Source organism: Caretta caretta, chromosome 3, assembly GCF_965140235.1.
Source record: "Caretta caretta isolate rCarCar2 chromosome 3, rCarCar1.hap1, whole genome shotgun sequence".
NCBI classification, from domain to species: domain Eukaryota; kingdom Metazoa; phylum Chordata; order Testudines; family Cheloniidae; genus Caretta; species Caretta caretta.
In genome coordinates, this window is record NC_134208.1 from 95,143,604 (window position 1) to 95,157,857 (window position 14,254).

The following is a 14,254-nucleotide window of genomic DNA, read 5'->3' on the forward strand; positions in this document are numbered from 1 at the left end:
TGGGAGAATCCTGCTCAGCAGGAAGGCGTGATGGTCCATAGCACTCTCCCTCTCCTAAAAGCAAAATCTCTTGCCTGAGAAAGGGGTGCCAAAGGTAATCCCATCATTTTGCAACTTCTAGTTTCCAGTCTGGTGGAGGAGACAGAAAGGCTGAGTGCAGCCCTAGTTGGGATAAGAGTACCTGTGCAAGTGAGTGTATGGGATCACCAATGGTACAGGATGCACAGAGCCCACCACTTGGAGTATACCTAGCCTGTAATTATGGCCAGTGGCGCAAGCCGAGCTGTCACGCTCCAGGACATATGGCTCGGACAATAAGACAGACTTGCCTGCTCAGTGCTGAACTGAACATTCAGATATACCAGCTCTTGAAGAGCAGACAACAAACTTTAAGTATTGGTGATTATCTAGTTTTGAGCTGCCAGTGGGGACTCAGTCTGCTGGATGGAGACAAAGACTCTCAGACCCTGGAGAGGACCGGTGAATAACCATAACACCGCTTGTATCTAATCTGCTCTTCTGCAGAGGTGCCTGTTTTAAAAGTTCTCTAAACCAAGTCTCCAGTCCCTGTGCTGGAAGGAGTTCGAAAGTTGACTAATTTTTGTGGCCTGTTTGTTGAGAATGATAACCATGTCTGAGGAGCAGGAGACACAGACCAGCAGCCCACTCTGTATGGAGCTCTCACAGAGATCCCTCATGGACTGGTTTCAGAAATCCTGTGCACCAACCAACTAACCTCAGCAGATGCTCTGGGGACTGAGACCTCTCAAAATAGAGGTCTAATCTTACTGACAAAAAAGAAAGTAACAGAAAATATATATATTATATTTGGTCAATAACAATATTGACAAGATAGAAAATAATAGACAAAATCCTCCTTAGTGGAAGCTTCTACCTAGTCAACTGGATTGCTGCATTGATACAGTTCCCTTCATAAGGGCAGATGTCACAAAGTTTTGTTATCCTTGTCTCTCTCTGTCTGCTGGTGAGAGACCATACTGCCCATTGTGGGGACTACTGACTAGTCACTGGAAAGAACATTTGTGTGTGGTTTAATATGTTTTATATGAACATTTTAATAATATTTTTCATTTATTTGTATGATTCTTATGTAGACCTTCTGTCATTAAGCCTTCTACAAACCAAAGCGGAATCCAGGAGTGATGTATGGTAGAATGGATTCATCTTGCAATGCCTTGTGAGGCTGATTTAGTTGGTGTTGGTCCTGCTTTAAGCAGGGGGTTGGACTAAATGACCTCCTTAGGTCTCTTCCAACTCTAATTTTCTATGATTCTAAAAGGAAACTGCCCATCAAGCATATGCCCCATGCTGAACGATACTCTTTCCCGAATTCAGAAGGCTTGTGTGCACCCAGAACATGGGTGAACCAAGTTACCTTTACAAATCCTTTTTCCCCATTCTTGGATTCATAAAAAAAAATCCCATAGCCAGAGGCAGATATGTTTTATTTTCCAAAACTGATGAGAATAAGCATACATTTTAATAACATTTCAATCTGATTTAAGTAAAGCCATGCAATTCAAGTAATGCATTGTTAAGGTTTCAGATAAACTCAGTTTATGAAGGCCCAAGAAAAAGGACTGCCATTTTGACTGAGGAGCGTCCAGTAGTTTTCACGTCAGTGGCCAAGATTAGGAAGTGATTGTCTTTGGTCAGATTTACATCACTTGTCCATTGAAGCAAAGATCAAATGTTTTACTTCTTCAGAGCCAATCTGATATCTAATTGAAATGCTAGAACAGTGGTTCCCAAACTTGTTCCGCTGCTTGTGCAGGGAAAGCCCCTATCGGGCCAGGCCGGTTTGTTTACCTGCCGTGCCCGCAGGTTCGGCTGATCGCGGCTCCTAGTGGCCACAGTTCACTGCTCCAGGCCAATGGGAGCTGCTGGAAGCGGTGCGGGCCGAGGGATGTACTGGCCACCACTTCCAGCAGCTCCCATTGGCCTGGAGCAGCGGACCGCTGCAACTGGGAGCCGCGATCGGCCGAACCTGCGGACGCGGCAGGTAAACAAACCGGCCTGGCCCGCCAGGGGCTTTCCCTGCACAAGTGGTGGAACAAGTTTGGGAACCACTGCGCTAGAGGAACAGGCTCTTAAAAACATTGTACTTTCCCAACTTAAATCACAATGGGAGAAACAGCCAAGTCATCATGAGCAAAAAGGGAAATTAAGTGTCAAAAAAAGTTAAAAAACCCAACAGCTTGTGACTATATAAAAAATTAAAATGTCATGCTGATCATTTGAATTGGCTAAAGCTATGAATTAAATGAGCTGACCTTCTGAAAGTTATAATCTCTTCATTAAGACAGCCTTAGTAGGAAAATCATAGGACAGCAACCTGTGTAACGACACACTGAAATACACACAATTTGTGGTGAGACACAAAAGGTACACTGAGGGGATGGGGACCCAGGGGGGCGGGGGAGAAGGCCTGCTGAAAAAAATCATGGGAGTTGACTGTTCATAGTGGAAGGTTCCAAGCTTACAGCTCTGGTTACTGCAGAGTCAGAGCACTCTACACCCACATCCCCAGTGTGACCCCTTCCTGACTGGGAAGAACAACCCCCAGACACAAGATGGGAGTTGAGTTTCTAAACGGCTGCCAAGGACATCTAGTGGGACGGTAGATTTTGAGAGGCAGGTACCTGCATAACACAGAGTGTGCTAAGACCAAGAATTCATTTCACATAGGCCACTGAACATCAATCAGAAAGTAACAACTTTCAGCCATTACCAATCTGACCCAATGACCTAGAGGTAAAAAACTCCACATCCCATTATAAATTGCCTGAGTCCTTCTGGGACATAGTTATCTGAAACCCATGTAAGTCAATCTTCCTATCGAGATAAGCATCGGCATTATGGTGATGTTATCTTGCACTATACTGAAAAAAAAAAAGCTATATATGGGTTACCAGGTGTGAGTAGATCTATTTCATGAGTTACCATGTTAAAATTCATGGTATTTCAGATGGTAACTATGAAACTGGGATCACAGCTGCATGTTTCACAGATTAAATTCATAAATATAGTAAGGAAGAAAAATAGCAGCTTGCAAAAATGCATTATTATTTACATTGCTAGACATGTACAGACAATCACAACACTGATTTACAATCAGACACCTTCACATAGGTCAAGTACCAGGGCATCCCTTTTCTTTAACAGATAATCCACACTATCAGAAGAAATAAACAAGATGGTTGAGGACTGGCATGTTTACTTGCAGCACGCATCCTAAAAGTAACTGACAATATAGTGCACTTTGACGGAGGCCCAGCTATTAACTTATAAGGCTTTCCAGCTCATCTAGTAAAATTAACCATAAAGATTTCTTGCACGTGCCCTGTTTTTGCTGATTACTCCAAGATTATATCATGTTGGCATTTTACTTGAAAATTTGATTTTGTTTCACAAGTAGTGTCTGATAATATAGCTTCCTGTCTGACTTTTTCTAACAAATGATTGGCCAGCATGATCTATCTGCAGTCTGTGCTGAATTGATAATGACTTTGTCCAAGAAGAGACAGAGGAAGTAAAAGAATTTCCTTCCCACTCATGAGATCTTCACAGTTTACCTCCTTGCTTCACCTCTCCTTTGCCAGCACCACCTTGGCTCACTTCCCCAGATCTCAAAATGAGAGGGAAAGTGAGGTTTTACGATTTTACATATACATAAGGGAAAAATATAGCAAGTTTTTATTGCTTGCCTTCAACTTAAATGTAAATACTGATCATTAACAGTTTGGATAGTGAACCTTACTATGGTATACTGAGCAGCTTAAAGGTAAGATGTGAGCTTCATTCTTAACTGGTCAATTATACATAAAAATAGTACAAGTCATGGAGCACATTTTTCAGATTTACTGAGGCTTTTTCCATGTCAGAGATCTGATTGAACATTGACAGGATATGATTTAGGATTCCAGGTCATCTTGCAAAAAATATTACTGAAATAAGCCTTGCATTTATATTTTTTGCTCTTTAAAAATTACTACATGGAAAATAGATGTGATGAACAGGTAGGGGAAAAATAAGAAGAGCAGAAGAGGCAGGAAAATGCACATGCACAAACAAACTGCACAATCTGACAAACACTATTTCAACACCACAGCCTTCCCTCAAGAACAGTATTAGTATTGTTTGGATGAACAGTGTTCATCCACCACTGCTTTTCCCTCAGCACCAGAGAGTAAAAAACGCTTCCAGGTGCCTGAGATCTGCTGGATCACATTTCTACAGTACCAAGTACCACTGTAGTTACTGTGGACCTCAGTAGAAGGGATAAAGTGCAAAGTCTCAAAAATACACAGGTCACATGTCTCTCTACTGTCCTGGTGTCTTTGACTTCCGCCCTGAAGTCTTTGCATGACCAGGACTCTTTTCATGGCCGGGAGCTGGAGTAATGGGGAATTGTAATCCATATCCATTGTATCCATCTAGGAAAACACATTGGAAGAAGCGGACTGGAGCTAGGGAAACACAGAAGACAAACAATTTGTTAATATGTACAGTTTCCAGATGGTAAACCTGACTCACCACTGTGTTACTCCAGTTTAATGCTCGTGTAACTCCATTAACTTCAACTGTGTTACAGTGGCATAACATTGGAGTAACATGGTAAGAAATTAGACTCTAAGTCATCAAGAGCAAAAGCTGAATGGGATTTTTAACTAAAGTCAATATGTTCTGAGTGCTTTGAGACCTTTATAGCATAACTGAGAGTGGTCCATATTATATTCAACATTCCCACATAAATCTATTATTTCCCTTAGATATACTCTGTCTAGCTGTCCGAATATTTGTTTCCTGGAATGGCTTCACTGTATGTCTTTAAAGGCCCTTCAACTCAAGCATCCATTTCATGACTCTCTAATTCAGTGACCCATTCTGAACACTCTGAAGAGTTCTATCAAACGTTCATGGTCGGAGATACGCAAATAACTGTTCCAAATGACCAGCCCTATCATTCCTTCAGAACTTTGGCATCATATGTGGAAGTATTTCTTTTCCAGGGTTTTAATACGTAGGGAATTTTTGCTACCTTTGTGCCACTTGAGACTCAGCCTTTTATAGTCATGCTTTTTTTCCATTACCTTCTCAGCTCTTTTAAAGGATCAGAAGAATATGGTCTTCATCTCAAAGTCAAAAGATGAAATACCAAATTTGTCAGGAATGTTGAATTTTGTAACTGCATTTGAATGTTAATTGCACTCTGGAATTAAAGTTTTTCATGGAATGACTATTAGTCAGTTACATGTTTGGGAAAATGAAAGGAGAAATGCTGGCACTAGATAGAAATTAGTTCTCATACAATTGATTTTCTGACGCCTATATCTTATTCTTTCCTGTTCATTCAATATAAGAAAGTTTAGCTCCTCAGTGTAACTGTCTAACATGAAACAGACTGCAGGGCTTCCCCTAATAGAAATTCAGATGCAAAGTCTGTTTATTGACTGCCAAATCCCATCAAATGGAAGAGCACAGCACGGTTTGTCACAAATGCAAGTGTATTCACTCTAGTGATTTTTCCCTCTCTGGTCTTTTTGCCTGATGCACAGGAAGGTTAGTTCTTTATCCAGCTCAATACCACACTTGATAACTGTGCTAGATACATTTGATGCTTTGAAAATGACTGGATTGCCTATCCAACAAAATATCCAGTTGACGCTGATTGTTATAAGGAAAAATAATGTACAGCAAGGAAATCACCAATTACAAACTCACCTTTGTCTTTTTTAATGGAAATTATTTCTGCATATTCTTCTAATGGATATAAAAATAAGAAAGTAAGTCAATAGCTGGTTCTTTTTGTTTTACCAAGCAAGGTAATAAGGGTGTCATACACTTGCTAGTTCCAATAAATATTATATTTAAAGCTATTTAAAGTGACAAAGTACCCAACATGCTATAAATACTGAAATTTAAACTCTCTTGCTTTATGCATGTTTCCAGGTGTAAGTATGGTCTACCACAGGGGTAGCCAAATTGTGGCTTGTGAGCCATGTGCAGCTCTTTTACAGTTAAAGTGCAGCTTGGCCCCCTCCCCCATGCCCTCCTCCCCCATTCTCCACCTACCACACTTTGGGGGGTAGCTCAGGACCTCTGCCTTGCAGCAGGGTGGTGGGGTAGGGGCTTCTGCCAGCAGGAAAGGGGGTCTCAGGGCTTCAGCAGGAGTGGGACTGAAGCCCTGAGCTCCAGCAGGTGCCTCTCACGGGGCAGAAGCCCCAAACCCCACCAAACGTGCCCCGGCTCTCGAACTTCTGAATATTGTCCTATGTGGCTCAGAGGATCAATACGCTTGGCCCCCTGGTCTATGATAAGAGTCATTTTACACAAAGCTTTTGTAGGAGCAGAGAAAATAATACAACAGAATTTTCTGGTGAAGTTATACTAAAACTGATCATTCTACAATCATCAGCTCTTCCGATTTATATGGTCATTTAACTTAAAAGTCTGATTTACAAGCTATAGTTAGTAGCCACTAAATTACTGGGGGACAGAGGGACACCCCTAGAAGAATTTAGATAATCTGGCCTTTAGGAAGAGGTTAGATAGGATGTGCCTTGGTACTAAACATGAAAAGTAGCAGCTGAAAAAAAGAATGGTAAAGATCTCAAAGTGCTTGGAAGAACTGTCACATATTTAGGATCATTCTGAATCAAATGTATCAGACAGCATGACAATGGCCTAGATTCTGTTATTCCTGAGTTCCTTGTTAAGTTGGTTTCTTCTGTTTAGTTAGCAAGTTTATGCTGTACTCAACCTCAAAATGTTGTATATTTTGACCAGAGGTCAGGTGTTCTGTTATTTATTGTGTTTAAAAAGCTTCAACAAATTTTAGGCTAATCAAGGAACTCCTTGCATATAAAGGACCAGTTCTTGTTCCTCTAAATCAGGTATGGCTAGCATGCCCTCCGCCGCAGCTGTGCAGAAGATTAGGCAGGTTAAGATCCTTCTTTTGTGACTGTAAAAAAACATACCCAGATTGTGCCTCTGCATGTGGAAGGGAGAGCAGAAGTTTCTGTGCCTGACACTCCCTCCATAAGAAAATCATTGGAGCCAGGGCTCCCTTTCTTTCCCCACATGCCAGACAGACAGCAGAAGTGGCTGGCTATAATAGTAGGAGGAGCATGCTGCCCCCTGTGAAGTGCTACTGCAGACTACCCTCCACCCCACTAATATGAGAAGTTCTCTGGAGGAATTGTGTTTCTGAGTGGTTGGCACAATGCTTTGTGGGGTTTCCCCTTCAGCAGCACACTGCCTCTTGCTCAGAGGGTAAAGTCAAAGCAGGAGTAAATTAAGGAGATTTGGCCCCTAGAAGAAAATACATACATTCCAGTGTGAATACAGTAAGCTAGTTCACACCTTAAAGGAGACTTAGTAGATATTTTTATCAGTGTACAAGGTTTAATAAACCAGGAAGCTATACAACTGAATTAATATACTGCAATATGAGGATATTTCCAGTGGAACTTTTTTCCCCTCCAACATGCCTTTCTGGGGCTGGCCCTTTAAATTTGACCAAGCCAATCAGCAGCAGCCCTAAAATAGTCATTTTGCAAATGACTGCTATCTCTCTTCCTCCCACTTTGCTGGTAAGTATCTGTAGCGATTTCTGTTTTCTTTTCCTTTTTCCATTGCTGAGCAAATAGCCCATTTTCTTACTTTTCAATCAATGAAAAATTGAGTTCTCTGCCTTTGCATACAGCGCCATCTTTCACATTTGTTAGGCAAGAAAAGCAAGTGTAAGCAAAGATAAGTGTTAAGCTCAGATTCTCAAAAGTATTTAGATGTTTAACCCTCACTGAATTCAGCTGGAGCTAGGCTTCTAAATACCTTTAAGGATCTGGGCCTTATAGTAGGAACACCACTCCCGAAAACAGGAGTGAGGGAAGTGGTTTTCAGAATGATCCTTTTTGTTGGGTGTATTGTTTTAGTGTTTCCCTTTTTTTCTACACACAATACTATAAGCTACAGAATATCTATTATACTAGAAATGAGATCATGACAACAGTCTACCTTTGTGCCAGGTGCTGCTGTATCCATAATATTGCTACTAAGTCCTAATATCCTGGTGTGCTCTGCTCACAGGAGCAGCACATCCATTTCCCATTTCTATGTTAGTAGTAAAAAACAACAAAGACTCCTTGTTGTTTTTGTGGATACAGACTAACACGGCTACCCCCTGATACTTGACACTATGTTAGTAGTAATACTCCAGTACATGAGACGGGGTGCTCCATCCACATGTGATATTCTGTTCCTGACCCTCCATGTTAGCTTTTGATTTTTTATTGGTAGTCTTCAGAAATAAACTAAAACTAAACCTACCATTAAGAAAACAAAAGCAATCAACACAGTAAGAAATTAAATGAATATTTGGGGCTAGGTTCACAGAAAGACTTAGGCGTCTAACTGCCACTTTAGGCACCTAAATCCCAGAATCAGACCGCTCTATTTATCAAGAAATCTAGATTGCTCTGTATCAGAGAACCGCCCCTCTTCATTATTTACCACTCCCCCAATTTTTGGGTCATTTACAAACTTTACCAGTGCAGAATTTATGTTTACTAGATTCCCTGGGCACCTTTGTTTCCACCTCCAGGCATGTGCACTGCTACCTTCAGAAGAAGAGCTCTGTGTAAGATCAAAAGCTTGTCTCTCTCACCAACACAAGTTATATATCACCCACTTGTCTCTCTAATGTCCTGGGATTGACACAGTGACAACAACACTGCATACTAGATATAAGGTCTCAGTCCTGGATCCTCAAAAGTATCTAGGATCCTAACTCCCATTGGACCAATGGGAATTAGGGGCCTAAATACCGTTAAGGATCTGAGCCATCATGCTAATCCATTGTAATTTTAAATAACACAGATTTAACTCTGTACTTTGATCCATCGGAGACATACAAAATCTGCAAAATAAAAGATGCCTAGATAATACTTAGTCCTGCCATGAGAGCAGGGGACTGGACTAGATGTCCTCTTGAGGTCCCTTCCAGTCTGATGATTCCATGAACTTTAATTCTACAGCTCTACCACTGAAGTCCTTACTCAGGTAAGGAATGAGAGCTTTGTCTGTGTAAGGACTACAGGACAGGCGCTGTGTAATTACAGTGGAATAAAACAATCTGATTTTTTCTTCATGGTCTATTCGGTGTTCGGTTGATACAGGAAGAAAAGACAAACTTCCCTAAACCTAAACTGAAGAAATGTTGTAGCATTCATGCAAGGTTCATGCACTTGGCAACATTCAGGGCACACCCGGAGTGTTGTGTAGGAGCAGTGCACACACAGCTCCTCTCAAGGGCATGAACCTTGGAATCTCGCCCAGATGACATGAACCGTGGGAAGCCTCCCAGGACTGGGCTCAAGGCCCGAGAGCAAGGAATGCGTTAGATAGAAATTGGTAAATAAGAATGTTAAACAAAGCCAGTGTATTCCTTTTATCTGTTGGAGAATGTAATGCGCGGGGGGAGAGAAAGAATAAAGGAGAGGGTGGAAAGCTGACAGGAGCAGCCCGTTGGCAGACCAGCCTGCTTCCTTGCTTAAAGCTTTGTGCTGTCTTGTATTTGGACCGCAACAAAATGTTTGTTTCTTTGACACAAAAACTAGAACTCTCAAGATCCCTTCCAGCCCTACTTTTCTGTGATTCCAGTCCCATTTCTTTGTGAATAAGAGCACTGCGTGAAAGTGAGAAGCAGGTCACGTAGGAGAAATAGTCTATTAAAGAGAAGTAGTTTTGTTCAGAGGAAATGGTGGTAAGCTTATCAGAAAAAAAAATTAGAGACTGTATGAGGGAAACAATCATTACTAGAGCCCTGACATTTGAACCAAATTATTCCATTATGTGGTTTCCCTAATAATATTAAACAATTCAACAAAGCACAAAAAATCATAGCATTATAGAAATCATAGCATTAGAAGCAACTAATTAGTAAGCAATTAGGAATATGAGGGAAGAAGGGATAATTTCACTGGTTTCTTACTGATCACTTTCCATTTATTATGAATGCAAATACTGTATTTTGATTAAACAATGTAGAAAAATTAATTACGGCATGTTAAAATTAATGGTTCTTCTAAGGTACTGATTTGGCTACCCAATGCAGGAGGGCTGGGGGAGATTTGCCTCTGTTTTGCTACTTTGCCTCTTTGGGCTCTCTCTAACACCTCAATGAAAATACAGGCTGATCACAGAAAGCACTGTAGGAGGTGGATACCTAAAGGGGTCAGGAATCCTCTTTGAAGAGCATGAACTTCACCACCTGCTTTCTCATATATCTGCCAAAGTGTGTGCACGTACCTATTAAACATAAAGGATGGCTTTATAACTGTCAATTAAATTTGATCTTGAATACCAAAAGCTAAATGTTAAGGGCTCATGCAGTAGCAGAAATGTTGTTCCCTTCAGATCAGCATATGGTGGATATTTAGACACTGGCTTCTCAATTTAAAACAAAATGGAATTTTTTAAATAACATTTGACATACGAGTTCACCATTTTCTTCAATAACAAGAGTATTCTTCTTAGAGCATTCGCCCCTTAGTTCTTATTGCTCAATGATACCATAAAAACAAGCTCAGTCTGCCCTCCAGGAAACAACCAACATGCTTTAATGGGGATGGGGGAACATCATACACATCAGCAGGAAAGGTCAGAAGCTTTCCAAATCAGTTCACCCATCCGCTCTAAAATGACATTTTTCAGCACTGTAATGTTGTATCAGAGACAGCAGCAGAAAAACTATCCCTCATGAGTATATTTCTTCCACATCTCATTTTCTGTCTTGGCTACACAGTAAAAGAAATGCAGGCTGTACCTGAATGCACATCCTGAAAATAAACTGATGCCTTGTAACATATTGTATGACAATTACAGCTGGAACTTTCCCTATATGCTCTCTCTCCATCATCTTGGCAAACACTGTACTATAGTTCACATATCCCACTTAGTAGATGTACTCTAAAGATAATTTAATTTATTTAATTAAAAACTGCTATAAAATTGGTATTTGGGCTGGCCTAGTGATTGAATAGTGGCAATGCTATCACATGGAGTACGAGAGCTCGAATCATATGTTCATGTTCAGTGACTCTCTCTCTCCTCCAAACCGCATGGGCTGACGCACCGCAGACGCAGTGGAAGCAAGGAAGCAACTTGTTTCAGTGTTTGGTACCCACTCTGGTCAATTCCAAGACAACAGTAATGGTCTGTAGAGGCAACTAGACTCCCAAGACCCTCTACTCAAGGGAAGGTCACAGTGACATGATAATTTGAAGGTAGCAATGGAGGAAAAATGGAATGGAACCAAGAGGACAACTACAAGCCTTATTCATCAATATAGGAGGTCAGAGATGAGCAGTGGGGGGGACCCATAAAATTACTATTCACTGAAGCGTTCTCAAATCTTCACAGAACCTCACTATCAGGTGCAGTGTTTTTATGCCTATGACTCCAAGAGTCAGTTACCAAGTCCCACAATTCTGAGCTAGCTCTCTGTTGCATGATACTGTTGGACCACATGTAACATAGCAGCATACAGATTGTATTTTAGCTTTCACATCCTGTGTTCTTTTTTGACTTAGCAATGTACACCTATGAAGACCGGGCAACTCTCTGGAGAGCACCATACAGAGAAAATCCACACCCAAAATAAAAATGATAAATAAAAGAGTGAGACAAAGTGGGTGAGGTAATATCTTTTATTGGACCGACTTCTGTGGGTGAAAGAGTTTTAACTTATACAGACACCTGAAGAAGATATGTGTAAACTGAAAACTCTTTCACCCACAGAAGTTGGTCCAATAAAATACATTACCTCACCCCCCTTGTCCCTCTAATATCCTGGGATCCATGCGGCTACATCAACACTGAAAATAAAACAAAATTGTAGGCTAGAAAAGGGTCCAATGGAATACATGGCAAAAGTACAGCAGTGTCCTTCAAGCTATATAAGAAAAGGAAGGAAAGTTTCAAAGCAGGTCACATTTGGAATCTTTACACGTGTGAGGTTTATGCAACAGGGTTTGATTAGCATATGTAAAAAAACCCTTAATGGTTGCTGTATAAATGTTGAGGCTTATAACGATATAAATCTCGAGGCTGGCAACAAACACTGTTCGAAGTCACCACTGAATGAAGGAAGTAATATGACCATTTTTCAAAAAAATAATCATGGTGGAGACAACCATTTCAATAAAGTTCTCTCAAATATCAAGTTCTGGTAGCAAAAGACACAAGTTTTAGCATTCTTAAATAGTTATAAGGTTTGCAGTCCTAGCTTACCTAGCAGAGTTTCTAGACTGAGCTGAAGAAATAAGCTTTGGAGTTTGAGTAAGGATGGGACAACAAAATACTAGTAGTACAGTTATCAATAAAATACACCTTGGCCAGGAATTTAAAGGGGACTACCCTTTTTTAATCTACAAAACATGGTGTAAAGCAGATCAATCAGCAAAACCTGAAGGCAGATTTACCAGCGCACACGCACACATTCATATACATGTAACTCCCAGTAATACTGTATTTGAGATTACAAGAAATAAGTGCTTCCAAAGGGGCTGTCAGTTTAATTAGGACAAAGGCAATGTTCGTTGCAAACAGCTGCTTTGTTTAAAGAGCAAAGGAGATGTTCAATGGGATATTAATTCTAACAAAACCAATGGCTGGAGACTGCAAAAAACCAACTAATTACTCTTTACTAAAGCTGCACTGCAGCAAGTGCTAAGTGGACATCAAAGAAAGTGATATGCGAATCCAGCTCAACCAATAAGATTAAGAGCCACATCCACCAGTGAGATGTAGAAATTCTCTGATGTACTGACTGGAAGATTCTAGTTGTAAAGCTGCTTTAGCCAATCATGGTGGGATGACCCTGGTATGGTCCCAGTAGGAAAAAGCTCCTTCATCACTCCCTATTGCTGTTGGCATAGGTAGTGTGGCCACAGGAGAGGGGACATGGACAGGATTTCCCTACGCTGCATCAATCCACAGATGCAGTTTTGGCCTCATGGGGCCCTTAGTAGCTGCTGTAATTTAGAGCAGCCCTCATGCTGCTCTAAATTGGTCCTCAGACCCAGCCTGGTACCTTGTGGCATGAAGATCAGGGAGCCTTAATGGAGGCTTACAGTCCCCTTTCCCCCTGGTTCCCACAGAGTTCACCATGTCCAGATAAAAAGAGGGCTAGGATCTGGCCCAAGATATCTGTCTACCAATCACATCCACAAATTTGGTAATTAAAATCTAAATTCTACCACAGGTGCCTCTAGTTGATGGAGGTAGCAAAACTGAAGGGTTGGTTTGAGAATGCTTTCATAATGTATTCATAACGATTGTAATTTAAAAATATATAATAGTTATTTATAATTAATACTGTATTATGAACCGTAGAAAGCAATTTGAACAGAGAGCAAATACATTTTTTACATCTGCAGATCTTATGTCCCCACAGAGAGGGGAATCTCTAACTGATTAGCAGCCATAATGCTGAACATGACATGTGGTATCTAAAATGTCATGCTGTGGACTAAAAGATTCTAAAGCTTGCTAACTCACTCTGGAACCATTTCATGAGAAGGTTTAACTCAGAGGATGTACGGTTTGCATGTGTAGAGAAATGCACTGTATTCCATCCTTCAATCTCTTATAATCAGCCACACAGCTACCGTGTGTGTGTGTGTGTGTGTGTGCATGAACCAAAAGTGCAACACTCCCTCCAAACTAATTAAACACTTCTTCCTGTTAGATAATAAACCATGCAAGACATAATAACATAACACCTAACTGATGAAAACAGACACCATTCAACAAAGCATACCAATGATCAGAGAACACAGTCTGAAACTGAGTGCTACAGTATGATTGCCAACATCAAACTTGCAAAAAGCTTCTTCAAGAGTGACAACACATGGCCATCAGACATGTTTCATTTGTGAAACGGAAGAATAAACTAGATAAATCATTCCCAGAATTATTTCCCCACAGAACAAAAGTAAATTTAGGTCCCAAGCCAAAGCCCTTGGGAGTCAGTGGGAGTTTTTCCATTAACTGTAGCAGTCTTGCAGTGCTGTTGATTTCATTAGTATTCGTTCCTCACAAGAAGAGCTATAGTGATTTGATAGAGCAAGCTGTGCTCTGATCATGTACTTTAGACATGTTGATGTGACAGGTCTGTGCACGCCGATTCCTATGGCCAGCATGATCAGCTAATGTTTTATATTAACAT

General features: G+C 40.8%; 1 protein-coding gene across 36 annotated transcripts in view; it reads right to left on the reverse strand.

The window, feature by feature from the left end:
- Window positions 1-2,068: 2,068 nt before the first annotated feature.
- TRDN (triadin) overlaps window positions 2,069-14,254 on the reverse strand; it is a 312,608-nt gene continuing 300,422 nt past the window's right edge. For 34 of the 36 annotated variants that reach the window (XM_075126696.1, XM_075126709.1, XM_075126708.1 and 31 more), the window contains 2 exons: window positions 5,746-5,784; window positions 2,069-4,490 (listed from right to left, as the gene is read on the reverse strand). In XM_075126696.1, coding sequence (XP_074982797.1) covers window positions 4,345-4,490; window positions 5,746-5,784 — 185 coding nt within the window. In that variant the 3' untranslated portion in view covers window positions 2,069-4,344. The remainder of the gene's footprint in view (window positions 4,491-5,745; window positions 5,785-14,254) is intronic. The other 2 variants (XM_075126679.1, XM_048844647.2) reach the window with 2 other exon arrangements.